The sequence below is a fragment of the Blastomyces dermatitidis genome (assembly GCF_000003525.1).
Source record: "Blastomyces dermatitidis ER-3 genomic scaffold supercont1.2, whole genome shotgun sequence".
Lineage (NCBI taxonomy): Eukaryota > Fungi > Ascomycota > Eurotiomycetes > Onygenales > Ajellomycetaceae > Blastomyces > Blastomyces dermatitidis.
Window position 1 is genome coordinate 1,825,213 of NW_025544775.1, and position 26,737 is coordinate 1,851,949.

Sequence of the window (26,737 nt, forward strand, 5' to 3'; positions counted from 1 at the left end):
CTTTATTATAGAAAAACCAACTTTTCCATGCAAAAAATGCTGTATAATGTGACATCATATGCATCTCAATGCCTGGCTCTGCTCTCTGGCCTGTATGGCTCAGATCAATCTTCAAATCTTCATTCTTTTTTTCATTCTGCTCTTTTCATACATTCTCTACAGTATTTATGTTTCTTATACTCTTCTCTACATTCACTTTTGGTCTCTGTGTTCATGGCATGCGCTGCTGTTCATTTCAAATTATAAGCTAAGAAATATCATCTCTCTCTTTATTATAGAAAAACCAACTTTTCCGTGCAAAATGCACTGTAATGTGACCTCATGTGATGTCATGTGCACCCCTTTGAATTCATGGGATTGAACAGCCGGCTCTGCGGCCTGTACGGCTCTGATTAATCTGATGATGGCGATAGGATAGGGGTGGTAGGGGGTGGAAGGGGGTGGTAGGGGGAGAGGGTGGTAGGGGCGGTAGGGGCGGTAGAGGCGGTGGTGGTGGTAGAGGGGGCTGCGCAAGCAGCAAAGCGAGCGTAAGCGAGCGTTTGATGCTTGTATTCAATGAGAAAATTGATGATCATCAGCTTTCAAGCTCACTGGATCAAAGCACAAGTTAGACAGCTGATGAGGGTTCTAATGTAAAGCTGGGAGCTGTTTATGAGTGCATGCAGATGCATACAAAGAATTAGATTAAAGGATATCAAATTTCCAGGCCATGCCACAAAGCAGGCCTGAAGCATTACTACCAAGTATACAAATCCAATTTCTGCAAACAAAGAAAAAGGGAAAAAAGGAACCAAACCATGACAATTAATTTCTGGCATGGACAGGAGTGATTAATTATTCAAGTTGGCAAATTAATAGACCAACAAGAGAGCACAGTATTTGTCTGCTGAAAGGGGTGGACGGGGAGAGTATTCCCTGTCCTACACGATTGAATTGTCCGCTATTTCCGGTTAATTGTTAACTTCTTACAACTCGGGAACCCGTCAAGGTCGTGTTGCAGTATTCTTCGCTAAGTTTGACACGTTTACAGAGCCAAGGCAGCCATGAGGATACCGACAATGCCAGCGGCAGAGGATCCGAGTTGGGCGTTAATCGCAGCACCGCCGGCAGATGGGGATGGAGAAGAAGTAGAATCGCCAGTCGGGCTACCAGTGCCAGTTGCTTCTACATTCATTATTAGTATTTTTCACTAGACATTTATGCACATAGCATAGCTGAGGTAGCCGCCAGAAGCTCTATCACCCAACCAAAACTTTAAAGAAATAAATGGAAATGACATACCGCCAGTTTTAGTAGGATTTGGAATGACCGTGGTCCCTTCCAAAAAGAAGGCGTTGATGCACTTGGTCTGGCAATCAGCATAGTTGATAGCGTCGTCGGGAGTTCCACTGCCTTGAGGGCAGTCCATCGCGCATTGGGTGGTCTGGTTGACCATGTTCTCGCTAGGGCAGGGGACTTTGAAGCATTTTGCTGTACAGCAAATATCGCTGCCGCCTGGAGTGGAACAATTAGTACGCGCTCAAGCCAGGAGGTGTGTAGGTATTAAGTGAACATACAATCAGTAGCACACTGGTTAGCTTGGGAGACCGGAGCGGTGGTCTCTTGAGGCAGGGCGCAGACAGAGCCCAGGAGGCCAACAAGGGCAAAGAATGTGAAGACCTTCATGGTGGCTTGTCGGAGAAAAGCGTAGTTGTAAAAGAGGGTAAACAAAATTTAATGAAAACTATCTGTACGTTGGGTATTAGAATAGGCAAAGAATGTGAGAAAAAATAAAATCAGATTTGAAGATAACGAATGACTGTCTGGATTTTGGGAGGAGGAGAGAAAGAGAGTTTTCGACTGAAGTTACTCCGCAGTAAGTCCTCCTGTCCTGTCTTATATGATGCAAAGCCAAGCAGGCAAAACTCTGGTCACTTGCATTGCATGGCGTGTAAACATATCCAAGCAGTCAGTTCAGGAACAACTTTTGGAGCCAATCGAGGCCTCTGGGGGGTCAGATCCTGGCGTAGGTTTGGTGTCCATACCCCTTTAAAACTAGCTAGTTCCCTGGGAACTTGGAAAGCAAACCAATGGCTTGTCGTGTGGCGTACCGTACATGATCAAATGCCCGGGGGGGGGGGGAAGAAAACCTGATAGCTCCATTTTATGGACCACCCATTTCGGGACGGCCCAGGCTCGTGTTTTGTGTGTTGGGCGTGAAGAATAATGGTGGCACAAAGTTTTGAGCACTGGCATGAAAGAGGCCCTGGTGGGTGGGCGAAACCGCGAATTCCTTGAATTCCTTGGTGATGGCTATTTAATTTTGTTTCTCCGTTCCCAGCTTGTTCCTAGACACAAAAAATATATACTCCACAGTCTTTGCGAGAAAGCTCCTCTGTTTTCCGAGGTTTGTGTCGATTTCGCCACTGGATCCAATATCGGTTGCTTGCGCTGTCTCAAACATTCCCCCCCCAACCTAGCAACTGAAAGCCGCTATTTTGTTCCAATAGGCACTTGGCGAATGCTGATCTGATTGGGTCGCTCGCTCAAGAGGAGCCGGGCGCTCCCAAGGGCCAGTGTTTTTTGGTTTTTGGTTGGGTCCAGCTGGGACATGTCTCCTCAACTTTCAGCGGGTTTTACAACGGTCTTGCAGCCAGACATGCAGGCTTGTTCCTCGGCACCATATGTCAAGCATGTCATCATTACTTTCAATTTGTCTCTCCTAAACGAAGGGATATTGGGAGTCCAAGCAGGTGACCAACTTGCAGCCAGCTGCCTCCTCGTTAGAAATAGTGTGAAAGTCGTACATCCATACAAATAATAAATAAAAATGAAGGAATACCCGATTCGGACGAGATCAGATCACGATCACGTGGACCCGTGTTACATCCATGTATCAGTCAGTCCCCTCGACGCGCCTGCGTCACCATCAACATCGAAAAGTCGCCCCCCAAGGCAAACTGAACCACTTCGACGATTTGGAACTCGATGAAATGTGGTGTAGATAAACGTGTTCCTGACTACAGACTGTAGTTACTAGGACATTTGGTTGTTTATCCCTGTACTCTTTTGTTTTTCTTGAGTTAGAACATAGTACATGTACTATACAGTACATACAATGTCGAGCTGCTCCTATGGTAGCGAATTTAGTGACTTCGATGATCGAGACATCCTCACCGTTGCCGCCTCTGCTAATCTTTCAGCCACCACCTCCGACAGCCCTCCAGCCCGCAAACGAAGACGCTTGAGTCATGTTGGAGCGAGTGACACACGAGAACCGACTTCTTCTTGGGACGAAAATGGTAGTGGAGGGGACGACGGGAGCGGCCATGAATCAGGTCAGAACCTGGGTACCCTACCTTCGCGTCATCGAGCACCGACAGTCAGATACAAGAATGAAGTAAATACAAAGCCAACCGCTTCAAAATACAAAATATATCAACCTAAACGCCCACTTGCCCAAGAACCGACTTTCGTGACCCAGTTGACCCAGCCTCCTTCGAGCCCTTCAATGATTCGTGGGCCTCGGTGGAAAAAGCCTGACCCAGAGGTTCTTGCTGCGAAACCAGTTCCGACCCGCGTGAATGTCGAGAGATGGAATATTATAGAGACGGAGAATAACGACATGGACGAGGATCTGAAAGCTGCCATTGCTGCATCTCTGGATTCGTTTCGAGGGGAAAACAACGGAGACATGGAACCGTCGCCTAATTCCGGCAAACAGAAAAATCCCAGCTCTACCAAGTCTAGTTTTGGGCCTCAGGATATGCTTTTTGATATTGGAGATATCCCTGAAGACGCTTTCGACTCTTCCCTAGATTCATCATCTGATTCGCCTACGAAAGCTCCCGTTTTAATTTCATCCTCCGAGCCGTTTCCTTCTCAATCTTCATTCCGCCGACATGGAAGTTCTCAGCAAAAGAACTTACGGCAGATGACTCTCTTTGGTGGACCTTCTCAAACTGGCAAGCCATCATTGTCATCGCAATCTGGGTCCCACAATTGGCCCTTAGCAAACAACAATGAACCTCCAACACATCATAAACTAGATTCTACCGCTGTAAGATCTTGGATATATCCAATAAACTTGGGCAAGAAAAGAGAGTACCAATTTAATATCACCCAGCGTGCTCTTTTTCACAATTTACTTGTTGCACTTCCGACCGGTCTTGGAAAAACTTTCATTGCTGCTACCGTCATGTTAAATTGGTTTCGGTGGACCACAGATGCCCAGATAATTTTCGTTGCTCCAACAAAACCATTGGTCTCCCAGCAAGTTGCCGCATGTTTTGGTATTGCGGGAATACCTCGCTCACAAACTGTTATGCTCACTGGCAGTACGGTGCCAGCAATCCGTGCTGAAGAATGGCAGAGCAAACGGGTCTTCTTCATGACGCCTCAGACTCTTGTTAACGACCTCAAAAGTGGACATGCTGATCCAAAGCGGATAGTACTGCTTGTTGTTGACGAGGCCCATCGTGCCACCGGTAGCTATGCCTATGTTGAAGCGGTGAAACTTTTACAAAAATACAACACCAGCTTTAGGGTCCTCGCGTTAACAGCAACTCCTGGGTCAACAGTGGAAGCTGTACAAGGAGTTATTGATGGTTTGAATATATCTAGAGTTGAAATACGAACAGAGGAGTCTCTCGACATCAGTGAATACGTTCACTCGCGAAATGTTGAAATAAAGACGTTTGAAAACTCCGACGAAATGGTCATGTGCATGGACTTGTTCGGAAAGTCCTTGCAGCCCGTTTTAGATAAACTTCGCGCCCAGAATGCGTACTGGGCCAAGGACCCAATGACTCTCACGCCATACGGACTTAGGGTTGCCAGCCAGGAGTGGATGAATTCACCCGCTGGGAGAAATGCAAACTACTCATTCAAGGGCATGATACTCAATATATTTTCGGTGCTTTCGAGTTTAGCCCATGCAATAGACCTTCTGAAATTTCATGGGATCGGGCCGTTTTACCGCAATCTCGTTGCATTCCAGAGCTCCTTGAGTGATGGAGGCGGTGGTAAATACCGCCGTCAAGTCGCAGATAATGAGAATTTCAAGACCCTGATGAATCGACTGAGGACGTGGACCAATAATGAAGATTTTATTGGACACCCAAAATTGCAATACCTAAAGCAGGTTGTGCTTAACCATTTTATGGATGCCGAGGTTAATGGCGACACTCCTTCTGCAAATAGACGCCCGTCAAATACGCGAATAATGGTATTTGCTCATTTTCGTGACAGTGCAGAAGAGATCGTGAGGGTGTTGGCGAGACACGGGCCCATGATCCGTCCACATGTGTTTGTTGGTCAAGCCGCTGCAAAAGGATCAGAAGGGATGGACCAAAAGACCCAACTCGATATCATCGAGAAATTTAAAAAGGGGACATACAACACAATTGTCGCTACCTCCATCGGTGAGGAAGGCCTTGACATTGGGGAGGTTGACCTTATAGTGTGTTACGACTCTTCCGCCTCGCCCATCAGAATGTTACAAAGGATGGGTCGAACCGGAAGGAAAAGAAGAGGGAATATTGTCCTTCTTTTGATGAAAGGCAAGGAAGAGGATTCGTTCACAAAAGCAAAGGATAATTACGAAAAAATGCAGCGGATGATTGCTAGCGGAACTCGTTTCACATTCCACGATGATAAGTCACCACGAATACTTCCACGAGAAATACAACCTTCAGTGGACGAAAGACAAATAGACATCCCAGCTGAAAATTCCCAGGCGGATCTACCCGAACCGGCCAAGCGTGCGAGAGTTCCTAAACGACCCCCCAAGAAATTCCACATGCCTGATGGTGTTGAAACTGGATTCACCAAGGTATCTCGCATCAAGGGTACGAATGCGGGCCGTAAAGCTACAAATGAACTTCCCCGCACACCACCGCCCAGAGTTGTCGAAACGCTTGGTATCCCACAATTGGATGAAGTTCTCCTTTCCAAGGACGAGCAGAGAGAGCTAGAGCAAAGATATTGCAATATCGGAGCTACCTCTCCGCAGTTTGTTTGTCGACCACGAATCGACGCCTATCCAGAGCTGCAAAGGTCTTACCGCCCAATAAAATTTGTGAAGCACGGGACTGTCACCCGCCGGCTGGTTAAGGCTTGCCGGAACATGAATGCTTTAACAATTGACTGCGAGAACCATTTTAGAGATCATCTACACCCCGATGACTTATTACCTGAGCGTCATGAAGCTCCAGCCTCCAAAGGCACGAGAAGAACGAGACATTCTGCTCCAAAAGTTAGCGAAGAGCGTCCCGACTCACCCGAATTTGGGCGACAGTTACGTCGCTCCAACAATACATCTCATCCTTTTTCTCCGTTGATGTGTTCTTCATTCTCGCCGAAGCGTCCGGAGAGGAACTCGTTTCCCAATTCCCAAGGCAGTGCAGGAGATGATCTTGAGCTTCCAGACGTCGAAACGCTCTTCAACCAGCTGACTAGGAAGCGGATGTCCGAACAGGAGCAACAAAGTCCATCAAGGGGAGCACGAAGGAAACGCCTTATAGTTTGCCATGACAGCGATGATTTTGATATTTAGAATTACAATTGTCTATGATTTGGCCGGAAGGATGTTGCCTTGGGGCGTGATCGATACAACACTATCCTGTATTTTTAGGGTATTGGACAGGCCTTATTCAGCTGGCGTTTGTATATAGATACTGTGGTAGTAGATGCGCAGTAGTATATATTACATAGAGATATCCAATTGACTAAATTTTGTGCATTAAATTGGTAGGAACTAAAGCTTGTAGATTGTCATTTTTTTAGCCTGCATTCGTCATTGCCACGCCCAGATTTTTGCCCCACGCACTTAAATAACTTCCGTCGATCATCATCGAAGCCTCCGCGATTGCACCCACCACTCGAACAGATAGATCTCGTCCCCGTATCTGCCATCACCACTATACAACTCCTACAATCATGGCAGATACACAGTTTGACAGTGCCCTGTAAGCATTGGACCCGTAAATCCTGTCACCTTTCCCCATCATCTATCTCCACTCCTTAAACCCAACCCACCCCGCGTTTCTAACCGTCACCAGTGACCTCCTCCGCCGCCTCTCACCGCGCGACACCAAACAAAACCTCCAATACATCACCACTCTCGTCCCCGATCTAACCGAAGACCTCCTTGCCTCCGTCGACCAACCGCTGGAAATCCGCCGATGCGCCCAAACAAAGCGTGATTACCTCCTCTGCGACTACAACAGGGACGGCGACAGCTACCGCAGCCCGTGGAGCAATGAGTTCGACCCGCCGATTGAAGATGGGACTGTACCTAGCGAGCGAGTGCGGAAGTTAGAGGTAGCAGCCAATGAAGCTTTCGACGTCTACCGGGAGCTGTATTATGAGGGCGGGGTCGGGAGTGTGTATTTTTGGGATTTGGATGATGGGTTTGCTGGTGTTGTTTTGTTGAAGAAAGGTGCGGGGTTTACTTTATTTTATTGGTTTGCTTTTCTACCATTGGCGAGATCTCATATTACTCTATATAACTTCGTGGTATTCTTGTTTATTTCTCTGTCCTTGTTGGGGACAATGCAGCGGTGGATATTCCCCTCTCGCAAAACACAGCCATCTTTCACCTCTATCCTGAACGACTGGCTGACCGTTTCCTCCAGCAATTACTCCTGGCTCCAAAAACTCTGGTGCCTGGGATAGTATCCACGTCTTTGAAGCCACAGACCGCGCGCGGACATGCCACTATAAACTAACGAGCACCGTCATCCTACATTTATCAACCGGTTCAGAAGGATTGGGTGAGATGGACCTCAGTGGAAATATGACGAGACAGATCGAGGCAGACATGGCCGTCGATGGAGACGCTAGTCATGTTGCGAATGTCGGGCGGTTGGTTGAGGATATGGAGTTGAAGATGCGGAATCTTCTTCGTATGCACACCTTTTTGCTTAAATTTACACCAACCGTAACCGTTTTATGATATAAAACGCATCTTCTTACTAATATTGGAATCTATCTGCAGAGGAGGTCTACTTTGGGAAAGCGAAGGATATCGTTTCCGACTTGAGAAGTGAGTGCTAGACTACTTTTGGCTCCTCCCGGCAACATTGCTGCTCGGTTTGATTTTATTCCTTCTGCTAATATAATGATTTTCCTTTTGCATAGGTATCCAACCCCTTTCCGAGACAAATAGAGATCAAGCTACCCATCGGGAGATGATCAATTCAATGAAGAGGTAGCATTAGTTACGGCCTTTGTTCGTCTTATAGAAAGTACCAACCGCGCAAATTCAGATGGGTTGCATTTTGCAGCAGTATTAACTTATCGTTTCTGGTTTCGGCGATAACGCGAGCGGCCCATGTATTTTCGTTCGTCCTTTATATCTTGTTTCTATCTCCTTTATTTATTCTCGGACGAGTGATAAGATATTTATGACTCTCCGAATGTAAAGAATCCAAATTATCTTCTCCATTGCTATTAATACCAGAGTCAGGGGATCTAACTAAAGATAAATCGGCACCTGGGGAAAGCTGCAAGTCAGAGAGCCCGTCCAGTTTGTCAAAATACATTACCGCGTGAGTCGTGCTAGCACGGTTTATATAGACAAGACACTGCAGCTCTCTTCAATCAAGTACACGAGCGCCCCAACTGTGCATAGCATCTCTTCCCAATTCCCTCGCATTGTGTAAGGATCCTATCCCGTTGAACAGCGCATACGGCTCCGTAATTTAGAAAGCAAAGGCGCTATTCGTCTGTCCTCTATCTGCAATATAAATCCCATGGCATCTTAGCGGATAACAGGGTTGTTCCAGTCCTAGAAGCATATCTGCTTTATCGTCACATGCGGTCGGGTCACACAGGAGTTTCCCAAAGAGCTATCCCTCAATTCCAATGGTGTAATGCCTTTACAAGAGTGGGCGTTATTTGTGCTGACAACCTTCGGGGGCGGTTTCCGCTATATACCAGCCAGTAGAAAATGCATGAACGTCACTAGCATGGTTAATTGCGGCGCGCATGGGAAGTCTTGGCTTCAACTTGACATTCGAATATCGGTATGTCGTACCGTGCAATATATGGAAATATTCATGAAACAGCGGGAATCGATTGACCACGCTATATTTTCGTAGCGTTGGTGGAGGAGGTTGATTGTATTTCACCCCAATGTCGCGCTGACGGAGACAATGCATGCAACCCGGCCCCGAATCAACTTCAATCAGCTTCCATATTTCTTTCGAAAGCCCCTTTCCTATCCAATACGCCAGATTCGTTCCTGTAAGAACCTTTGTCTTTATCCAGCTGAGCAGCAAGCCTGCTAGCCTCCGCCCACAACTCCGCCTCCTTATCCTTTCCGACAGTATCCTTCCGGCTATTAAGCCAGCTAGAATCGAGAGGGTTAACTCCTCCTGACGAAGCAGCAGCAGCAATTGTTGTTGTTGTAGTACCCCCGCCTGCAGTCTCAGCAGATTCAGGCTTGATTATAGACGCTTCTTCCAGAGCATACACCTGCCGTCGGAGATGCACATCGATCGAGGAGAGGAGAGCGAAGTATTGCGAGCTTGCAGCTCTGAAAGCTGCTTGATGCGATTCTAGGGTCCCATCGATTTTGGGAATATCACTGGACTGCTGTCCTAGTGCTATGGAAGAAGAATTGGTAGTGAGCGACCTGATCGCAACGCCCGCGGCGTTGAGGAGTTTTGTTACATCCTGCGAACCTACTGTCAGGGAAACAGGTCAGAGTTCACGGAGGATATAGGGAGGACAAACCTTGTCGATATCATTGAGTTGACGGATTCGATCAGCAGGGCTAAAGACATCGCCGGGTTCTTGTGGATGCATGGTTTCTCACTCAACGATTGAGGAAGTGTCGATATAGAGCTGCTGTATGGTGTTGTTAGAGCTTAAGAGCGCGGCTAACTCACTAGAGTGAGTGCGCTTGGCAACGGTTACTTAACAAACAACCACTTTTTGGATCACTTTATGTACCTCTGCACTAATTTAGTATGAGAAGGTACCTTATGGCTGTGAACCAGGTAACTAACTCCCTTTAAGTTAGCCCCAGATCTCCATGATTAGGTAAGCTGTCTCGAAGCTCCCTTCTCACTACACTAACCTGATTTGTGATAGCGTAATATCAAACAACCTACCCGTGATTTCGCTCGAATCTCCGCCGTTCCAAGCAACTATACCGTCAATGTCCAATGCCACTCTTATCATAATCATCCGGCCCGCCCTAGAGCTGGGTCAGACTCATTGCAGCCATATCAGCTTTTAGCTTTTCTTCTGTGTATACCCCATTACTCTCGCTATAGAAGAGGAACACACCCAACATGTCCGGTCCGGGAGCTCCTAGCCCGGGGCCGAGGAGCGGCAGCATGGGCCCAGGGGGCGGGATGCCAATGTCCCAGCAACAGCAGGTCAATGGCGGGCCTCCTTCAGCGGGGAGCCCGGCAACCTCTGGGCCGCCGTCGGGGGTCATGTCCCAGCAGAACTTGAATCAGATTGTAGGTCAAAACTTGTCTTATGTCTTATCTGGGGCAGTTCTTTGCCGTTTCTATGTATTTGTTATTACTGATTTCTTTGTCTCCCACCACCTTTCATTTTGCTAAATTCTCTGTTTCTTCCCATGCAACAAACAACAAGAGCTTGTTTCTAAGCTTTGTGTGAGTTATCTCTTTGCTGGCATTCATTATGTTTGCTAAGCTAGAGATATCATTGTGAGGAATGCAGAGCAGAGCCAATTCTGTGGTGAGACTGAGTGTCGCTTTACATTCCTATAAAAGCTGTTCTTCATCTTTCTGCGTTGAAAATCGGTTCATTTGGGGTATGAGTTTCACCAATTTTGTGCTTTTGCTCTACTTCCCGCCCAAACCCCTTCGTGGTTGCTTTTATTTTTGCTAGAACAAAGAAATCGTTTCGTGCTTTACAACAAGCTAGCTAGGCTATACAACAGACTCAAAATATGGGACGTCCAAGTCCTGGACATTCTCCGTATGGAGACCCTTCTGTTGGAGGTGACCAGGGCCTTGTAGGAGCAGTAGGTTCTGTGTGGCTGCTGCGGCCTTGTTTCTAGTGGTTGCGGTTTCATTTTCATTACAGTAGTTTAGGTTGCTATTTTGCATGCGCTGTTTCGTGTTTTTTTGGATTCCTAACCATTCATGTCACGAGTAATAACTAATATGTCTTTGCTTTAGGTTATCGATTACTTGGCAAAAAAAGGATACAGCAGAACCGAAGCAATGCTTCGAATGGAGTCCGCGAACCAAGAAATCGATGGACGTCCTCTTCCTCCTGCCAGCGAGGACTCACGCCCAAAGTTCAAGTTAGCATTTGGTAAGTGTATTTATATCCACAGTTACGCAATCAATCTTGCTAACTTAACTTGGCAGATGTGACCAGAAAATGGGTCGAGGACAATTTGGATATCTATAAGGTATTGTCCTCTTGACATGTAGATTTATTCAGTCTTTTAACATAATGTGCAGCCGGAGCTCCGACGTGTCCTATGGCCTCTGTTCGTCTACTCATATCTTAATCTCATCACGTCCTTAGTGCCACTGGAGGGTCGTCAGTTTTTCGAGGCAAACAAGAGCTTGTTTCTTCCCGAACATAGCGAGGATATCCGCGCTTTGGAGCCAATAAGCCTCCCTGAACATGTACAGGAGAATAGCGTTGCAAAGCTATACCGTAACAATAAATATCGCCTTACCTTGAGCAATCCAGCATTTTCAAACCTTATGCAGTTCCTTGAAAGCAAGCAAAAGGAGGGAGGAACTGTGATGTCGGCTATTCTTAGCAGCTATTGCACAATAATTACTAAAGATCGAGCCGCGGATGATCGCTTCAGCTTTGCTGCGATGCTTGGAAGAGCGAACAATTCTTCCGGGATGCCTGCGGAGGACGAAGGAATACCAGGCCACCACCCGGGATCTGCATATACCGGTGATAACCCTGCAATGGCAGGAACGCTTCCCAGGCTCAAGCTTGGAAAACTACCGATGGAGCCACTCCTTGAAGGAGATGTAAGGGCTGAACTTGAGGAGGCAGACGTGAAAGACCCTCCAACCGGAGGTCGCCCATCTCTTGTTCAACACTTTGAACAAATGATCAAACGAGAAGAAGATGAAGAGGCTCCAACACGCGCTGAAATACCATATCCGCCCTCAATGGCCCGTGATGTCGCCATGGAAGTGCAAAAGGTTAAAGAAAACCGTGATAGATTCAAAATCGAAGGGCGAACTGGAGGTGTTGGCCCTGCCATCAGTGTTTGCATGTTCACTTTTCACAATACTTACGATAGGTACGCTAACAGCAACTTATGACGTCCCCCTCTTCTGACTGTCTGTGCTCTAACCGGCCTCTAGCATCAACTGCATAGATTTCTCTGGCGATAGTATGTTGGTTGCCGCTGGGACACAAGATTCTTATATTCGTGTTTGGAGTCTTGATGGTTTACCCATTCCACCAACCTACCCAGACTCAGAAGATTCTGCCCCTACAAACTCCCACCGTCTCTTTGGCCATTCCGGACCGGTCTATGCAGTGGCATTTGCCCCCTCTATCGCCAGTCCGGAGGATGAAGAAGTCAAGACGAATACGCGCTGGCTTCTGTCATCATCGGCTGATAAAACCATCCGTTTATGGTCTCTTGATCTCTGGCAATGTATGGTCGTCTACAAGGGCCACGCACAGCCGGTGTGGGATATCGCTTGGGGTCCTTATGGCCATTATTTTGTCTCTGGCAGCCACGACAAAACTGCACGCTTGTGGGTGACAGATAGAATACGACAGCAGCGGATCTTCGCCGGACATGATCAAGACGTGGACTGTGTATGCTTCCACCCAAATTCAGCTTATGTTTTCACTGGTAGCTCCGATCATACTGTGCGGATGTGGGCCGTAACCACTGGAAACGCCGTTCGCATGTTTACTGGCCACACTGGTAACATCACCGCATTGGCATGCAGCAACAATGGCAAAATTCTTGCGTCGGCTGATGATCATGGCTCCATCTTCCTGTGGGATCTAGCTCCTGGTAGACTCTTAAAGCGTATGCGTGGCCACGGGAAGGGTGGTATTTGGTCTCTCACGTGGAGTGCTGAGTCGACAGTCCTGGTCTCCGGTGGTGCGGACGGTACTGTTCGTGTTTGGGATGTGGCAGGGCCGGCTCAGGATCCGTCCACTGGCCAAGGGCGTGTTATAAGCGAGGGCGGCGCTGGGACAAAGATTGATGCTGGAAACCCTGCCGCTTCATCAAGCGCTCAGGCCTCGGCTGCAGGTGTTCCCAGTGTTGGCACAGGCACGACGAAGAAGAAAAGCAAGGAGGTTGTCGTAACCCCTGACCAGATCAGTGCGTTCCCCACCAAAAAGAGCCCTGTTTACAAAACGCGATTTACAGGAATGAACCTGGTCGTTGCGGGCGGCGCATATATGCCATGAATAAAGGCGGCAGATCTCATAGCATTTAACGCATGTACGACCGCTTTTCCCTTTTTGTTTCCCTACCATTTCTTATTTGCGATGTTTAGATCTCCTCTTGACTTTTACATTTTAATTTGGAATTTTCCCGCAAAAATGATCAGCTACCTTGTTTATACATGTTTTCTCCATCTTTGGCGTAAAGGCAGAGATCAAACCTTGGGCACTTTACTATTTATGGGAAGGGCGAAGAAGGGGGGGGGGCGGTAATTTTGTTTTTATGAGATTTCTTTAGGCTTTTCATTCCCGTGGGTATGGTCGCTTCCTTTCAAAATGATTTTTTCCCTTCTTTTCCTAGCCTCCGCCCCATGGAAGTTTTTAGCAACGTATCTTTATTTTATCTCAACGCGACAACAATTGGTTCTATAATATAGTCGCGCGAGTCGCTCACAAAGTAAACTGACAATAGAATGAGGGTCCTTCCTGCCGTCATCCCTTCCGCGCGCGGATGTTGGCGCGTCCATAGTTCTTTCAAATTTTCTGGTATGAAGCAGAGGCCACAGGCAGCTTTCGGTAATACGATGCCGCCTATGTCAATATTCATGCAGAAATGCGCTTCACTAAAAGGAGTTAAAAATGCATTCATGCTTTCGCCCGCAAAACAACTCCCTGAATTAGGTACAGTTAATCAGGGGTCTGACTTTGTCCAGTTGCTTGGTGGGAATCCGCCCCCATGCCCCCATGCCCGCCGGCCCCAACTCCTTTCGCCATAGCCTGTGCCGCCAACACATCACCGACTTTGGGCGGAAGGACGAGAGCGCTTCTGTCATTTCGCTTATAGAAGTCGACGAGGATCTGTGCTGTCTTTGCGGGCTGGTCTTCCTGGATAAAGTGGCCTGATTCGGGGAACACTTGGAGTTGATATTTGCCTTGATTGTTTTTTGAGAAGATTTGGGGAAGCATGATTTAGTATGGTAAAATAGTTGTTGGGAGTCTAGAAGTTTCAAAAGGACTTTTTATAAAAAGAAAAAGAGAAGAAAAAAAACCTACCCTGCATTTGCCCGATCATAAGCTCTTTGTCAAGACGGTCCGTTCCAGCAAGCAGCAGCAGTTTGCCCCCGCGGGCTTGGAGAAACTTCTTGCTAAGGCCTATGAACCAATTCTCCCAAAATGGTTTCGTAGCGGCTAGGTCTGTGCGCCACTTCCACGGTCTAGACGTATCGGAAGGATCTTCACGGAGGAGGGATGGTACAGACACTCGTGCAGACAAGGTATTGCGGATAGTTCGTGATCGGGTGCTATACAACGTTATTTAGTTTCAATTAAATTAATGGAACCGGTCGCTCTGGAAACTACGAGCGAAGGGGAAGAAACTTATATGTGCAACATACTACCAACTAATCCCGGAAGCCAAGGAGGGAAAGCTAGACGGCCGGGTAGAAAGGTATGTTTCCATACTTTGAAGCCCATCCATCGCGGAACCTGAAGTTCATCAGCAATATTCCGATGATATAAAAATTCTGAATCTTCGCTACCTTCAACGACGTCTAAAACGGCATAAGCCAGGAGCTTCGATCCAAGTTCACCTTTCTTCGCAGCTTCGGTGACCACAGCTCCGCCCAAGCTGTGGCCAACGAAAACGACGTCCGGGAGCGATTCCCAGTTCATCTTTATTCGGGTTTGGTCGATCACGAAGAGTAAATCACGAGATAACGTCTCGAGGCTTAGATCTATCTCTACCTGTGAATTGTCTTCCGCACCTTGACTCTTTCTTCTGACGGAGGTACTTCCATGGTTTCGCGCATCTAGAGATAATACGCCAGCAGTAGGGAGGATCTTCTTAATTTCCGCTGCACAGGCAGCAAATGAAAGGCCGGACGATCCAGCACCGTGGTGGGTGACGAACAAAGGGCCGGACTCTGAAGGGGCACTGATGTACGCATGGTGGGAGATGTGTAAACCCTCGATATCCTCTTCTAGGAAAAGCTCCTGGTCAAAGAAGTCTATCCATGGTAATGGAGTAGCTTCTGATCTTGCGGATGCCGACCTGTTAGCAGAATGTAGAAATTAGGATGTGTTCATATGGAAATTAAAAACGGAAGGGTTAGGAGGGACACCTAAAACCCTGATTAATAAAAAGCATGGAATAGCTTATTTCAAACACCAAAGGCAAAAAATAAATTAAATACTGACAAACAAATATAAAAAAGCCAAATTCACAGAAGAGGACTCTAAAAAGAGACGACCAACCTACCTGGGTGGACGTGCAAATAAGTTTTGGCTTGCGGATGGTATCACTGTTCCCGTGGAGGATACGGATGAAGCTGAGGACGAATCATCATCTTGACGTTCGTGATGTATGGAGGTGGTACTACCATCATGATCATTCTCTCTATCCTCACCTAGTCCATCAAATACCAGTACCTCCGGAGGTAATCTAGTCAATCGAGATTTTGCAAAGTTTTTCTGAAGATCGCTCATATCTGGAGTGATGGCGACAGGATGAAATAAGTGGTGGTATAAAATTCGAGAATACGGAGCTGTGTAGAAATCAGCGCATCGATGTGATGCGCCTCCTGATTACAGACCACACAGCCTTCAGATTCTGTTCTATCGTGCAAGTGAGGAAGAGCTGCCGCAGTTGAAGCAGATAAATGAAGTAAATAGTTCTGAGCTGTTGTTTGCCAGGCGCAAGTTTGCAGATGAGTCGCAGTAACTTCATCATACACATCCATGGCCATGGATCCCCTGTAGAGTTATCACGTTACCGTACCGTATCTATCGTTTCTTACAACATCGGGTAATTTCCGACCAACAACAAATATCAGACGGCCAGAAAAATTGAGTAAAACGTGAACTCCAAACTTTGTTGCTAGTTTGTTGTACTGTTTCATACACGGACTCTTCAAAAGTTGCATTTATTGGCTCCGATCATTGCAAGTATCTACTACCCATTAAGCTATGGACAATTCCAGCGTTATTGTCATTATTATATGTGAACAAAACCGATGATGGAAACGTACGTGACGGTCCACGAAATTATCCATATGGGGTCATATCCCAATGATGGGATGACAGGAAGCCTTTCAAGTTGGACCCTTAAGGTAAAAAGCATTATCATATCACAGTTTATTTATGTTGCTATTTTAATTGGTCGAATAACCCGGATACTGTTGTGTAAAGCTCAATTTTGAGGCAGGAGAGAGAAACATAGGCTCTGGATTGAGGGGGAACGTGTGGAACAGATATATTTTCCTGGCAGCAACATTGTTTCAAAGATGAAAAAAAGCATGGAAAGGAAGCTGTATAGAGTATATTATTGTTATGCTTTGATGCGGCGGTTGGAGATAGAAAATAAAAATGATATCACGGGAGCAACCTTATTTAAAGCTTAGAACTCCTCGATGACATCACATCATCCTGCCAATGACGATATCAGCAACTCTCTCGAAAACCGGGTCTGGTAGAAGAAGGTCTCTTCGCCACGGCAAAAAACAAATTATGAATCAAATCACCTTTGTATTGCATTCCTTAATATCTAAATTTTGGTTTTATGGACTCCGTTTGCTCTCTAGGTCGTCTACTTACGAAAGGGCCTACCAGCGCCCTGTGATATCTCTTGTTGACAACTTCGATAACTCTTTATTTCTAGTGAGCTAGGGGGACTTTTTCTCACACAATGTCTCCGCTATGGGGTTTGAGAACGCGCGAGGAGCACAGCGAGGGAGAAGAACATGGTGAAGATGAAGGCGCAGGAAGAGGGCATCGGAGAGAGGAGCCAACAGAACGATCTCGCCTGCTACCACGGGGTGGATATCTAGATCCTGACGACCCAGCAGTAAGTCTTCAATTTCTTCTCTCTTAACCTTCCCAGAATAATCCTCCATGGACGTTTATTGCCCAAAAGAGGAAAAAGAAAAGAAAAGGCTGATCACAAACAGGTCTCTCCATACAACCTCTGGAGCGTCCGGGCGCTGCGAAGCTTCACCATCCTCTTCCTGGTAGTAAACCTGATCTGGTGGATTCTACTGCTCGCATCGACTTTCGTCAGTCCACCGGGTATGAACAGCCGCGGCTCCGGTTTCCTCGATTTCTCCTTCACCACCCTGACCATGGCCAACCTGTTAATTGCCCTAATATTTTTTTCCGTCCCTTCGAGGCCCATGACCATATGGGGCGCGGTCCTCTCCCTCTTCCTAGCAGTAAACTTGTTCATCATAGTCGGCGTGCCCCGTCTCCGCGTCGAGGAGGGATGGGTAGGTATTGCCTCCGCCGCATGGGCGACGATGATCAGCCTGTACCTATTAGCCCAAACCCGTTTCGTCGCATGGGGCAAGCGTGAGGAGGAGGAGCGCTTGACGGGAAGACAAGAAACGCGGCGAACGCTGCGAGAGTGGTTTGCCGTCCTGGTCGAGACTATAGTTACCACCGTAACGGTTCTCGTGGCCATTTTGCTCATGGCCACTTTGATCCTGCGCGCCAAGGATGCCGGCCTCCCTGCTCCCGGGAAGAAATATTACGTCGACAACGACAAATACCAAATCCACCTAGATTGCGTTGGTACGATCCCCTCCTCAAAAGCGGATAATCGCAGCGCAACTGTCCTACTGGAAGCCGGCGAAATGCCCGTCGAAGACAGTTTTCGAAGCTGGGTACATGAGGCGTATCGCAATGGCTCAATTGATCGATACTGCTACTGGGACAGACCCGGCATGGGGTGGTCGGACAATGCCCCATCTCCACACTCTGCAGGCATGTCCGCCGACGTCCTCTCTGAAACTCTAGCTCTAGCAGACGAGGAAGGTCCATGGGTCGTCGTATCCGCTGGCGTCGGGGGGATATACAGCCGCATTTTCGCCAGTCGACATGCCGGCGACATCACGGGTCTGATGCTAATTGACGCCTTGCACGAGGACCTGTTGCCGGAGATAGGCAAACCAGGTCGTGGCTTCAAGCTCTGGCTGCGCGGGATATTCTCCCCGCTTGGACTGGATAGGTTGGCTGGGGCGATATTCAAGCGCCGCACGAGGGAAGACCGCGTGTACGGTAAAGTGGCGTACCAGAATGGAAGATTCATCAAAGCGAAGTTGCAGGAGAACCTTGTTGCGGATTCGACGACGAAAAGCGAGATTGCCAGCGCGAAGCACATTCAGTCTCCGTCCATGCGGTTGGTTGTTGTTAGTTCTGGTATTGAAGTTAGGAGGAGCCAGAGGTGGGCAGATAAGCAGAAGGATCTGACCAATATAACTAATAATTTGGTAGCGTGGGATGTGGTCAAAGGTGCGCCACATGAGGTTTGGCGAACGGATAAGGGCAAGGCTTTGCTAGGAGACAGGCTGAAGAAGTTGGCCAAGCTGTGAGTTGAGGTTTATGAAAAGCAGATTCAGCCTCTTCCTGAGGGAAAATTGTACTCCTGTGGCTTTCCATTTCGCTCTTTCGGCTATTAATTTGTTCTATCCAAAGGCGCAATTTTCTGTTTTCTTTTCTTTTCTTTTCTTTTCTTTTCTTTTCTTTTCTTTTCTTTTCTTTTCTTTTCTTTTTTTCTTTTCTCTCTTTTTTTCCTTTTTTTTCTTTTTTTCCTTTTTTCCCTTTTTTTCCTTTTTTTTCCTTTTCTATTTTTTTATTCAATTGCGTAACCCGAGCAAGGCGCATGTTTGGGCAAGTGGATCTAAACTGTAAATATTAAAGTCTTGAGCTAATTGGTGTAAATAAATGTCATCCTGCTCGATCTCTAAAATGCCATGATAAATGATAAATGATAAATCCAAGAGGGAAAGGGGTAATCGGAGATAAAATTCACGGAAGCTCCAAATTCTCATCAGCATTACATTGATCATTTACTATTATTCAATGATGCTCAAGCTGACTATGTTCGGTTTATCTTTTTTAATAAAAACCACAGAAGTTCCGAGTGCATAGCTTCAGGCTATTCTGACCCCCAATCTCCTTGCGCTTCCATTCATCGCTATCAGGACAAGGCGCGGTTTTAGTTGGGTTTGAAAGGAATGACTGTGAAGAGAAAGCTATGCCAGTAGTAAGAGATAGAGGTGCAGGTAGACGCGGTGCTAGCGAAGCATCTCGAAGTAGGATGGTAAATAGAAAGATGGGTTGGCAAAGGTTCGTGAACGTATATGCACCATATTGTATTTAAACTGCAAATCCGATTTTCGTAACGAGAGCAAGGAAATTCTATCACGAGAGGGTGGATATGGTTTGGGAAAATGCTATCCTAAGCTAGCCCCCTTAAACCTCTTAGCAAGTTGTTCACCATCCGATTGGGGATGTTCCGACTTAAGGGTTTTTGTATGGCTTGAGAGTTGATGGGAAGAGATGGATGTTTTTGGCTGGAAGGGCCAAGGGCGCTTGGGGGGCCGCTCACCGCTCTCCTGAAGTATTGTAACCAAGGTGGCCCAGCCGGGTGTGTTGACTAATTGCATGCCATCCGCGGGATCATGGGTCCGGGCAACGGTACATAAAAGAGATTCTTCGTCCTATAGCCGGAGGAACGTGAAGGTTAATAAACATGACAAATATAACTCTAGACAATATTGAAGACAACTCTACCTTATTTAAGATTCCAAGCCCATGGAGGAAGCAAAGGAGATGGAAGTCCGATACAGCACATATCGCCTTGTTAGGGTCACCGTGCGACACCAGCTTATTAGCGAGCGTTCTCAAATCCTGGCTCTCTCCAATGACCTCGCGGTTTTCGATTGGGAAAGTCGAATCGTTGAACATAACGTCAGGGTCAGTTGGGAACCCATGGGTTAGAGTGACAAGGAGGTATTCAACAGGGAAACTCGGTTTCGCATTTTCCTGGACATTGGCGCCATACTCGTTGACTCTGCGGTAAAATACCTCGGGAATATACCGAGCTTTGCTCAGATCATCATCAGGTTCGTTTTCTTGTTGTACAAGCATAACCCCGGGATCTGCAGAGGGCTCAATTATATCGGCTTTCACCATTTCAACTGCGGAGTTAGATGCTTGGTATGCGCTAATCGAAATTGCACCGTCCTCATCTCCGCTAAGCACACAAGTGACAAAATTCGATCCAAACTGGCCCGTTTCACTCCATTTTGTTGCTTTTGGGTATCTGGCTTGCAGTTGTGCTGCAAAAATAATTTCCAGAGAAGAGAGATAGTAAGAGTCAATATGCCGTTTGCAAATAACTGTACCATCCCCAGCTCTGGCGTCCATGAGGTCTGTGAATATGACACCAATTTTCTCCAATCCACATAATTTGGCAACTTCGTCAACATCCTTTTCGTTACTCCATTCGTGAAGCGTCACACCATCTATTTCACCGAGTTGTGGTGGTTCATAGATTGCTTGGACGACAGCCTTTATCCCAAGAGGAACTTCGGTATACTCCTCATAAGTTCCGTATAAAAAGCCAAGTCGTTGAGCTCCAGATTTTCGCCAAAAGTCCAATAAACAATTAATCAGGTCAGGAGAAGAAAACTCAACGTGATCAACCATACGAAATGGTTGGGGCTGCAGCGTGATCGCACTTGGTTGGCACTTGGTGCAGATCCCCTCTGGCCAAGCGGGATGGCCGGATGGACAGTCTCTTTTCACCCTGTAGTCGGGTTCTGTGAGAGGGGGAATATAGGAACTCTTTAACTCCGGCTTATTTGTAGATGAATTTATTTTCCTGAGATATGAGTGAAATGAGAGGTGTTTTATCTTCTTCTCCACAAGATACTCAGGTGCATATGGCTCCAAGGGCATACAATAATCGCACATGCCTTTTGGTCCATGCCTGCACATTTTGTAATCTAGGCCACGACTTATTTTTCCATCCTTTCCATCCAATCGATCATCGAGGGGTGACTGCTTAACAACCTCCCACGGGGTCTTAATAAGCGTCGTAGATGTTATCGCCTGAGCAGGAGGAGGAACTGGTTCTTGTTGCCTCACCGCAACGCCGTCTAGGCGACGTGATCCGTTCTGTGGTCGGGAGGTAGAGGATGGATGGTCACTCGAGCTGCCATTTACCACAGCGGTCTCTTCTTCATAACCAACGAAAAGTTTGTCTCCGTGACTGGATTTATGAGCCTTCATGACAGGAGTAAACAGGTATATCGAGATGGTTGACTCACGATAGTCCAACCCGCTGGATAGTAAGCCCCTTCAGAGTTGAGATATTTCTTTCCTGGCCTCCAGTCCCTATCGGTTTGTTCGAAAGTACAACAGATGGAGGAGCAGTATTCTTGGGAAGGTTATCCAGCACCTATTTTAATAAAAGTTGAACATTAGCTCTACGCCAACACAACAAACCTCTAATATGCGAGCCTAACCTTTGGCAGAAGGGATGGGAATTCGTCTGTCGGGTTCACCGTTAACCTGAACTGGCCGTTCCGGCTCTCGAACCGTAGCAGTATAGGTCTTGCCGGCGCCATGATTGTGATGTGTGGGTGAGGGGAGGTAAGGGCCGGGAGTGCACCGGAGGATCAAAGATAATATTCAATCAAAAATGGAATACTCAGGCCATGGTGAGGATACAAAAATATTCAGCAGTGGAGGTGAAGTCGGGGCCTGCCAGTGGGAAGTTGCCTGGAGGTTGCAATAAGAGAAGAAGCTGATCGAAGTTGGCGGAGACAAGAGCTCCTTGACTAGTTACGTCAATGGGAGCCTCAAAGGGCCACTCAATGTCACGTGGTTGGTCTGACTTTTTCCGACTCCTGTGGACGCGGATTGTATGACTGACATTCAGTGGAATCAGCAGGGCTACGGATTACATATAACGATATAAAGCGTTTTGCTCATGATTTCTTTCATTTCCCATAGCTAACTAAGTCAGTGCTATCATAGAGGCGCTCCTCAAGAATTAAACAGAATATCAAAACTACTTTGGAAAGAAAAAAAAAAATCCCGTCGCCTGAGCTCCTTTCAGCTGACAACACATTTCGGCAGCCCACATGGCCCAGATTTCTCACCCTGCCTAGCTGTTTCAGTAGGTTTTTGCTTCGGTACGGCTGTTGACTGTGGTTGGCTGGCCGTGGGTTCATTCCCGGAGGTATTGGTGACAGAGGATAGTCATTCAAACTTGACCTTGGAGACTGTCTTGTAGAACTGCGTGCCCTGCTCTTCGGCAAGTTGAATCTCAAGAGCAGATGGTTGACGCGAGCCATCAATACCCTAAAAGTCAAAAATTCATACGTTAGTTTCCCTTCCGAACACTTTCCCTAGCAAAGTACGCCAAAGAGGAGCAAACGGGCGATTTACAGCAAAAGTCCCAGCTCCCCACGCACTACCACCCCTCACTTCACTGAGGTTCGCCAAGATGGGCATCACAGTCTTGTATCCCAGAGGGACATAGATGAATCCGTGATGGGCCAGCGTGCTCATCGCAGCGATGTTGGTAGACTCCTGTCCACCACCTGGAGTTCCAGTCGAGACGAACAGGCCAACATATTTGCCCCAATAGCCGCCAGAAGCCCAGATACCGCCGGTTTTATCCCAGAACGCCTTCCACTGAGCGGGGAAGTTCCCGTAACGGGTTGGGATGCCCAACAGGACAGCATCGTAGTCCAGAAGGGTACTTGGTTCAGCAATTGGGTAGGACGATTTCGCCGGAGCCCGCATTTTATCGAGGACATCCTGTGTGAGGGTTTCGGCGATTCTATAAGGTGCGCAAAAACATGTTAGCTATCATTGGAGAGGAGCTAGCTCATTTACTGCTTTGTCCAGTTTGCGGTTTTCCTGAGCTGCTTTATCGCATGGGGCTCATACTGGTAAACATCTGCTGTACCTCCAGCAGCCTCAATGCCTCTTTTCTCAGCTTCTGCTAGCTGCTGGATATGTCCATACATGGAGTACTAAGCGTATCATGATCTCGTTAGCGTCGAAGAGGGTAAGAAACATATATGCTGGGTGGGAAGAGCAGACATACGAAAACAATAGCGATCTTGGGCGCCATATTGATTTTGGATGTTGAATGAAGAGATCTAGATATCAATTGAGAGTGATAATGTCACTTGTATACAATGCGCTCGGATTTTTGCAGTCAGCCGTGGGATTGTGTACTGTACTGGGGGAAGTGAGGGGAAGGGAAGGAGACGTGTATTAAATAGCAACCCCGATCTAAACCGTAAAGTTGATCTACTTCCGCACGGTATGACGTGATCTTTTCCCTCTTAACCTTGGAAATCCTTCTGTGCCTCCCTTCTCGTTAACAGTGCTGTCTATTCGTTCTCCCATCTAATAATCTCCGTAATTCCAAGCCATTATTGCTGCAGATAAACACATTTTCCGCAGTCCTTCCCCAAATTACCTAATCCAACGGATCTCTGTCTCCCGCTTCCCGGTGTCCACGGGCGCTAACACATTTGGTGGCAAGCGCTAGCGGGCGCCACTCCACTGTCGCCAAGCAGCCTGATTAGTGATCAATAAATGTTGCTCTGCTGGGGGATTACAGCGTCTTACTAATCCCGGTTTCACCAGATTAATTGTTCGGTCTCTCACTTGTACCACCACCGGCGACCCGTGCAACCTCATCCCTGCTCCCAGTTAAATCGCGGAAAAATAATACTGACCCCTCGCCGTCCATGCAATATACGCGTATTTCGAGGGGGCTGAAGAATTCTCAGTGTCATTAAGACCAACTGATTGGCCATTGATCAAGATCACGCACAGCCAGGCCCGATTCGGCGCACCATTCTCGGCGCACGCACTAAAAAAATCATACGAGGGAACAGAACTAGACCGCGCCGGAACCAAGTTGCTGGGCACTTGGTTGAAGTTTAAAATTCAGTGAACAATCCAATCAGCAAGATGCGGAAGCATCCCACAATTATTAAATAAGTTACTGCCCGCGTGGCGAGTATCTACATAATAACAGAGAATAATTATATATCACAACACACTTTGGATCCGTGAGATCTCCCTGTGATGTTTGAGAGATGTCTATGGGCAGAAATGGTTGATCGAAAAGATTGAAACCAGAAAAGAGGACGAAAGATTTAAAAATATACATTATTGATTGCCCTGGCCCAAATTTGAGGAACAAAACTCTTCTTCTGAAGCAAGATTTCCTCTTCTAAAATGGATATTTTAACCTAATTTCCCTCCTCAACCTCTGACCCTTCCTAATTAACAGTTCAATGGATGCACATTGCGTGAAACAAAAGAAGTAACAAGATATCAATCGCATAGTCAGCCCACTCGATAGGAAAGAGGACGTCAAGGGCAAGAAACAATCTCGAAAGGTCTTCAGTAATACAATTGCCCGTTCCGCTGGAACCAAATACAGGTGGGAGCAGTTTTGCTTGCTGGGCTCGGGTAGAGTTAGAGAGACATAAACATACTAAACTACAGAATTTTAATCAGGAACTGGCGATCTAATTCAAGCTCACTACACTACGATATATGAACCTTCCACCGCGTTGTCGGGCCCCTCTACTATAGGTAGATTAAATTGCTCATGAGTCGTTGTGTCAGGCGCTTATAAGTCTTGCACAAGCCAGGCTCGTTTGACATAAAGGTATTTGTTTTTGCTTGTTCTTTTGTTGTGGAGGATAAACATGTATGGATGACGACATCGATTAAATATATGTCAGTCAAATTGAACCGACATTGCTAAAGGCACAGACGGTTATAACAAAACAAATTCGAATTTGCCTAATATGCAAGTATAATTACCAAATAGCCTGCAACAAAATTGCTACTTTGTATGTATGTACATATATGTATGTACATCCCTTCTCCCATTTACACTTTGGCTGTTGGCGTGCGATTACCTCTTACAGTAACCACTGTCGCCACCCTGGAATCATGGATATTGGGACAGTGAATCAACAAACATCTCGAATACATAGAAAAGACTTATCCAGGTATACGTACAATATTGCTCGATATCATGGATTTCACAATGACGGTTCTATCTGTATTTACCGCTTTCGGTGCCCTCGCGATCTTATACGTCTTTATCAAAGTTTGCCACGTCCTCTACATATTCTGCCACCCTTCCACCCTTCCAAAATACCTAGATAAAACTAAAGGCTCGTATGCGCTAGTCACGGGCTCCACGGAAGGGATAGGGACTGCCTTTGCCAGAGAGCTCTGCAAATATGGCTTCAACATCGTTCTTCACGGCAGAAACCCGGAGAAACTATCGCGTATCGAGAATAATCTCAAGCATGAATTCCCGCACATCAAATTCCGACAATTCATCTTCGACGCCTCCCAGCCCACCGAATCTCTCGAAAAAGTTGTTGACAGAATGTTCAATGATATCCCCCTCACAGTCCTCGTGAACAACGTAGGTGGAACAGCTGGTCAGACAAGTTCGCAGTTCATGACTTTGAAGGACCATACGAATGAAGAGGTAGACCGCGTCATTAACGTAAACATGCGCTTCATGACGCAGTTGACGCGTGTGCTCCTTCCACATCTCGAGCGCAACTCTCCAGCACTCATCATAAACATCTCATCCGTATCCTCTATCGGCATGCCGTATTTGACCATCTATGCCGCCACTAAGGCGTACATCCAGTCGTTCACTAACGGGTTGAATATGGAAATGAAGGCTGAGGGCAAACACATCGACGTGATGTCCATGGTCGTCGCGAGCACGCAGACGGCTGGAAACCCTCGGAGACTCAGTTTCTTCGTTCCGACGGCTGATAAAATTGCGAGGTCCTCTCTAGCGCGAGTTGGCTGTGGGGGGGTGTCAGTAACCCCATACTGGCGACACTGGCTCCAGAAATTGACGGTTGATATTCTCCCTGAGAAAATGGTGCAGTGGTTGGTCGTTTACAATATTGAGCCTCTCAAGGGGGAGTCTGATCAAGAACTCGAGTGGAGTAAAGGAACAGCACAGAAACCACCCAAGGGAGGTGGCTAATTTCTTTTCCCAAAGAAATTTCTCTGGGGTAGCTTGAGCACACAATACGATTAGTGTAGCAACTAAGCTATTAACTAGTGAAGAGATATCAACCAATAATTTTTGTTGATACATATTCACGATCTCATGTTTTCTGCTCTAAGTGTACGCAGTATGCATGTAATGCCAGATACCAACCGAGGCCTAACCCAGGCCTAACCCAGGCCTAATCCTAGTGTATTCAGGCCTATATTAAGGTTTACATTTAAGCAAATCACACACGCCTATAAATTAGCACTGAAGAAGTCTGAGAGAAATACTTCTCTTCTCTTTACTTCTTCAGTGATTAGCCCCAGCCCCATATCTAAAAGTTAGGCAATAGAGCATCGAACACCACAAAGCCACTGCTCCTTGGCACACCAAATCAGACTTGGCGTACTAGTGACCCTGCTAGGAGCAACCCCTGCTAAAATGAATGTTCTTCATTAAAATCTTAGCTGTCAGAGAGATACATTGATTGTCTATAAAAGAAGGGCC

The 26,737-nt window shown here is 46.9% G+C and overlaps 10 protein-coding genes across 13 annotated transcripts; 5 read left to right on the forward strand and 5 right to left on the reverse strand.

Annotated features, from left to right (window-relative positions):
* On the reverse strand, positions 1 to 2,658 carry BDCG_01544. Of its 3 annotated transcripts, none has more exons than XM_045417056.1 (4): positions 1,557 to 2,658; positions 1,282 to 1,494; positions 289 to 1,164; positions 1 to 223 (listed from the first exon to the last, which is right to left on the reverse strand). In XM_045417056.1, exons 1-3 carry the CDS (start codon positions 1,663 to 1,665, stop codon positions 1,025 to 1,027), a joined length of 462 nt encoding a protein of 153 aa, XP_045273979.1. In that variant the 5' UTR covers positions 1,666 to 2,658; the 3' UTR covers positions 1 to 223; positions 289 to 1,024. The 3 variants fall into 3 exon arrangements, with proteins under 3 accessions (XP_045273979.1, XP_045279636.1, XP_045279635.1); XM_045417058.1 differs by having other exon boundaries at positions 1 to 226; positions 1,557 to 2,572; XM_045417057.1 differs by having other exon boundaries at positions 1 to 1,164; positions 1,557 to 2,572.
* On the forward strand, positions 2,208 to 6,721 carry BDCG_01545 (fanconi anemia group M protein). The gene has a single exon (XM_045417059.1). The coding sequence runs from the start codon at positions 3,077 to 3,079 to the stop codon at positions 6,533 to 6,535; it is 3,459 nt and encodes a 1,152-aa protein (XP_045273980.1). The 5' UTR covers positions 2,208 to 3,076; the 3' UTR covers positions 6,536 to 6,721.
* A 69-nt stretch (positions 6,722 to 6,790) lies between these two features.
* BDCG_01546 (F-actin-capping protein subunit beta) lies at positions 6,791 to 8,624 on the forward strand. Its single transcript, XM_045417060.1, has 5 exons — positions 6,791 to 6,947; positions 7,041 to 7,420; positions 7,617 to 7,886; positions 7,979 to 8,026; positions 8,122 to 8,624. Exons 1-5 carry the CDS (start codon positions 6,919 to 6,921, stop codon positions 8,193 to 8,195), a joined length of 801 nt encoding a protein of 266 aa, XP_045273981.1. The 5' UTR covers positions 6,791 to 6,918; the 3' UTR covers positions 8,196 to 8,624.
* On the reverse strand, positions 7,558 to 9,932 carry BDCG_01547 (uncharacterized protein). Its single transcript, XM_045417061.1, has 2 exons — positions 9,721 to 9,932; positions 7,558 to 9,660 (listed from the first exon to the last, which is right to left on the reverse strand). The coding sequence occupies exons 1-2, from the start codon at positions 9,790 to 9,792 to the stop codon at positions 9,166 to 9,168; spliced, it is 567 nt and encodes a 188-aa protein (XP_045273982.1). The 5' UTR covers positions 9,793 to 9,932; the 3' UTR covers positions 7,558 to 9,165.
* Positions 9,933 to 9,984: 52 nt separating this feature from the next.
* BDCG_01548 (transcription initiation factor TFIID subunit 5) lies at positions 9,985 to 15,909 on the forward strand. The gene is made up of 6 exons (XM_045417062.1): positions 9,985 to 10,029; positions 10,081 to 10,457; positions 11,148 to 11,286; positions 11,343 to 11,386; positions 11,439 to 12,253; positions 12,318 to 15,909. The coding sequence occupies exons 2-6, from the start codon at positions 10,284 to 10,286 to the stop codon at positions 13,390 to 13,392; spliced, it is 2,247 nt and encodes a 748-aa protein (XP_045273983.1). The 5' UTR covers positions 9,985 to 10,029; positions 10,081 to 10,283; the 3' UTR covers positions 13,393 to 15,909.
* Positions 13,484 to 16,092, reverse strand: BDCG_01549. 2 transcript variants are annotated; one of them, XM_045417063.1, is made up of 6 exons: positions 15,626 to 16,092; positions 14,907 to 15,418; positions 14,763 to 14,853; positions 14,422 to 14,669; positions 14,073 to 14,300; positions 13,484 to 13,991 (listed from the first exon to the last, which is right to left on the reverse strand). In XM_045417063.1, exons 1-6 carry the CDS (start codon positions 15,850 to 15,852, stop codon positions 13,972 to 13,974), a joined length of 1,326 nt encoding a protein of 441 aa, XP_045279637.1. In that variant the 5' UTR covers positions 15,853 to 16,092; the 3' UTR covers positions 13,484 to 13,971. The 2 variants fall into 2 exon arrangements, with proteins under 2 accessions (XP_045279637.1, XP_045279638.1); XM_045417064.1 differs by having other exon boundaries at positions 13,484 to 14,300.
* Positions 16,093 to 16,802: 710 nt separating this feature from the next.
* BDCG_01550 (mitochondrial integral membrane protein) lies at positions 16,803 to 19,335 on the forward strand. The gene is made up of 2 exons (XM_045417065.1): positions 16,803 to 17,209; positions 17,313 to 19,335. Exons 1-2 carry the CDS (start codon positions 17,051 to 17,053, stop codon positions 18,729 to 18,731), a joined length of 1,578 nt encoding a protein of 525 aa, XP_045273984.1. The 5' UTR covers positions 16,803 to 17,050; the 3' UTR covers positions 18,732 to 19,335.
* BDCG_01551 (nuclear protein localization protein 4) lies at positions 18,889 to 21,965 on the reverse strand. Its single transcript, XM_045417066.1, has 5 exons — positions 21,675 to 21,965; positions 21,477 to 21,607; positions 19,936 to 21,418; positions 19,751 to 19,862; positions 18,889 to 19,605 (listed from the first exon to the last, which is right to left on the reverse strand). The coding sequence occupies exons 1-5, from the start codon at positions 21,774 to 21,776 to the stop codon at positions 19,601 to 19,603; spliced, it is 1,833 nt and encodes a 610-aa protein (XP_045273985.1). The 5' UTR covers positions 21,777 to 21,965; the 3' UTR covers positions 18,889 to 19,600.
* A 75-nt stretch (positions 21,966 to 22,040) lies between these two features.
* BDCG_01552 (minor allergen Alt a 7) lies at positions 22,041 to 24,100 on the reverse strand. The gene is made up of 5 exons (XM_045417067.1): positions 23,803 to 24,100; positions 23,270 to 23,751; positions 23,110 to 23,195; positions 22,603 to 22,999; positions 22,041 to 22,515 (listed from the first exon to the last, which is right to left on the reverse strand). Exons 2-5 carry the CDS (start codon positions 23,294 to 23,296, stop codon positions 22,414 to 22,416), a joined length of 612 nt encoding a protein of 203 aa, XP_045273986.1. The 5' UTR covers positions 23,297 to 23,751; positions 23,803 to 24,100; the 3' UTR covers positions 22,041 to 22,413.
* BDCG_01554 (short chain dehydrogenase/reductase) lies at positions 23,444 to 26,659 on the forward strand. Its single transcript, XM_045417068.1, has 2 exons — positions 23,444 to 23,467; positions 23,616 to 26,659. Exon 2 carries the CDS (start codon positions 25,235 to 25,237, stop codon positions 26,219 to 26,221), a length of 987 nt encoding a protein of 328 aa, XP_045273987.1. The 5' UTR covers positions 23,444 to 23,467; positions 23,616 to 25,234; the 3' UTR covers positions 26,222 to 26,659.
* The last annotated feature ends 78 nt before the right edge of the window (positions 26,660 to 26,737 follow it).

Excerpts from the sequence above, each read along its gene's own strand:
- BDCG_01544 (XM_045417056.1), bottom strand. The coding sequence starts at position 1,665 with ATGAAGGTCTTCACATTCTTTGCCCTTGTTGGCCTCCTGGGCTCTGTC. Across the intron at positions 1,495-1,556 it reads TAACCAGTGTGCTACTGATT|GCGGCAGCGATATTTGCTGT; the intron begins GTATGTTCACTT and ends GTTCCACTCCAG. Across the intron at positions 1,165-1,281 it reads AAATCCTACTAAAACTGGCG|AAGCAACTGGCACTGGTAGC; the intron begins GTATGTCATTTC and ends TAATGAATGTAG.
- BDCG_01545 (XM_045417059.1), top strand. The coding sequence starts at position 3,077 with ATGTACTATACAGTACATACAATGTCGAGCTGCTCCTATGGTAGCGAA.
- BDCG_01546 (XM_045417060.1), top strand. The coding sequence starts at position 6,919 with ATGGCAGATACACAGTTTGACAGTGCCCT. Across the intron at positions 7,887-7,978 it reads GAAGATGCGGAATCTTCTTC|AGGAGGTCTACTTTGGGAAA; the intron begins GTATGCACACCT and ends ATCTATCTGCAG. Across the intron at positions 8,027-8,121 it reads TATCGTTTCCGACTTGAGAA|GTATCCAACCCCTTTCCGAG; the intron begins GTGAGTGCTAGA and ends CCTTTTGCATAG.
- BDCG_01547 (XM_045417061.1), bottom strand. The coding sequence starts at position 9,792 with ATGCATCCACAAGAACCCGGCGATGTCTTTAGCCCTGCTGATCGAATC. Across the intron at positions 9,661-9,720 it reads AACTCAATGATATCGACAAG|GATGTAACAAAACTCCTCAA; the intron begins GTTTGTCCTCCC and ends GTAGGTTCGCAG.
- BDCG_01548 (XM_045417062.1), top strand. The coding sequence starts at position 10,284 with ATGTCCGGTCCGGGAGCTCCTAGCCCGGGGCCGAGGAGCGGCAGCATG. Across the intron at positions 11,387-11,438 it reads ACAATTTGGATATCTATAAG|CCGGAGCTCCGACGTGTCCT; the intron begins GTATTGTCCTCT and ends CATAATGTGCAG. Across the intron at positions 12,254-12,317 it reads TTTCACAATACTTACGATAG|CATCAACTGCATAGATTTCT; the intron begins GTACGCTAACAG and ends ACCGGCCTCTAG.
- BDCG_01549 (XM_045417063.1), bottom strand. The coding sequence starts at position 15,852 with ATGAGCGATCTTCAGAAAAACTTTGCAAAATCTCGATTGACTAGATTA. Across the intron at positions 14,854-14,906 it reads CGTTTTAGACGTCGTTGAAG|GTTCCGCGATGGATGGGCTT; the intron begins GTAGCGAAGATT and ends GATGAACTTCAG. Across the intron at positions 14,301-14,421 it reads TATGATCGGGCAAATGCAGG|GCAAATATCAACTCCAAGTG; the intron begins GTAGGTTTTTTT and ends AAAACAATCAAG.
- BDCG_01550 (XM_045417065.1), top strand. The coding sequence starts at position 17,051 with ATGTCTCCGCTATGGGGTTTGAGAACGCGCGAGGAGCACAGCGAGGGA. Across the intron at positions 17,210-17,312 it reads TAGATCCTGACGACCCAGCA|GTCTCTCCATACAACCTCTG; the intron begins GTAAGTCTTCAA and ends GATCACAAACAG.
- BDCG_01551 (XM_045417066.1), bottom strand. The coding sequence starts at position 21,776 with ATGGCGCCGGCAAGACCTATACTGCTACGGTTCGAGAGCCGGAACGGC. Across the intron at positions 21,419-21,476 it reads ATCCAGCGGGTTGGACTATC|TCACGGAGACAAACTTTTCG; the intron begins GTGAGTCAACCA and ends TCATAAATCCAG. Across the intron at positions 19,863-19,935 it reads GGCTTGGAATCTTAAATAAG|GACGAAGAATCTCTTTTATG; the intron begins GTAGAGTTGTCT and ends CTCCGGCTATAG.
- BDCG_01552 (XM_045417067.1), bottom strand. The coding sequence starts at position 23,296 with ATGGCGCCCAAGATCGCTATTGTTTTC. Across the intron at positions 23,196-23,269 it reads CCAAGATCGCTATTGTTTTC|TACTCCATGTATGGACATAT; the intron begins GTATGTCTGCTC and ends TGATACGCTTAG. Across the intron at positions 23,000-23,109 it reads GGTACAGCAGATGTTTACCA|AATCGCCGAAACCCTCACAC; the intron begins GTATGAGCCCCA and ends CGCACCTTATAG.
- BDCG_01554 (XM_045417068.1), top strand. The coding sequence starts at position 25,235 with ATGGATTTCACAATGACGGTTCTATCTGTATTTACCGCTTTCGGTGCC.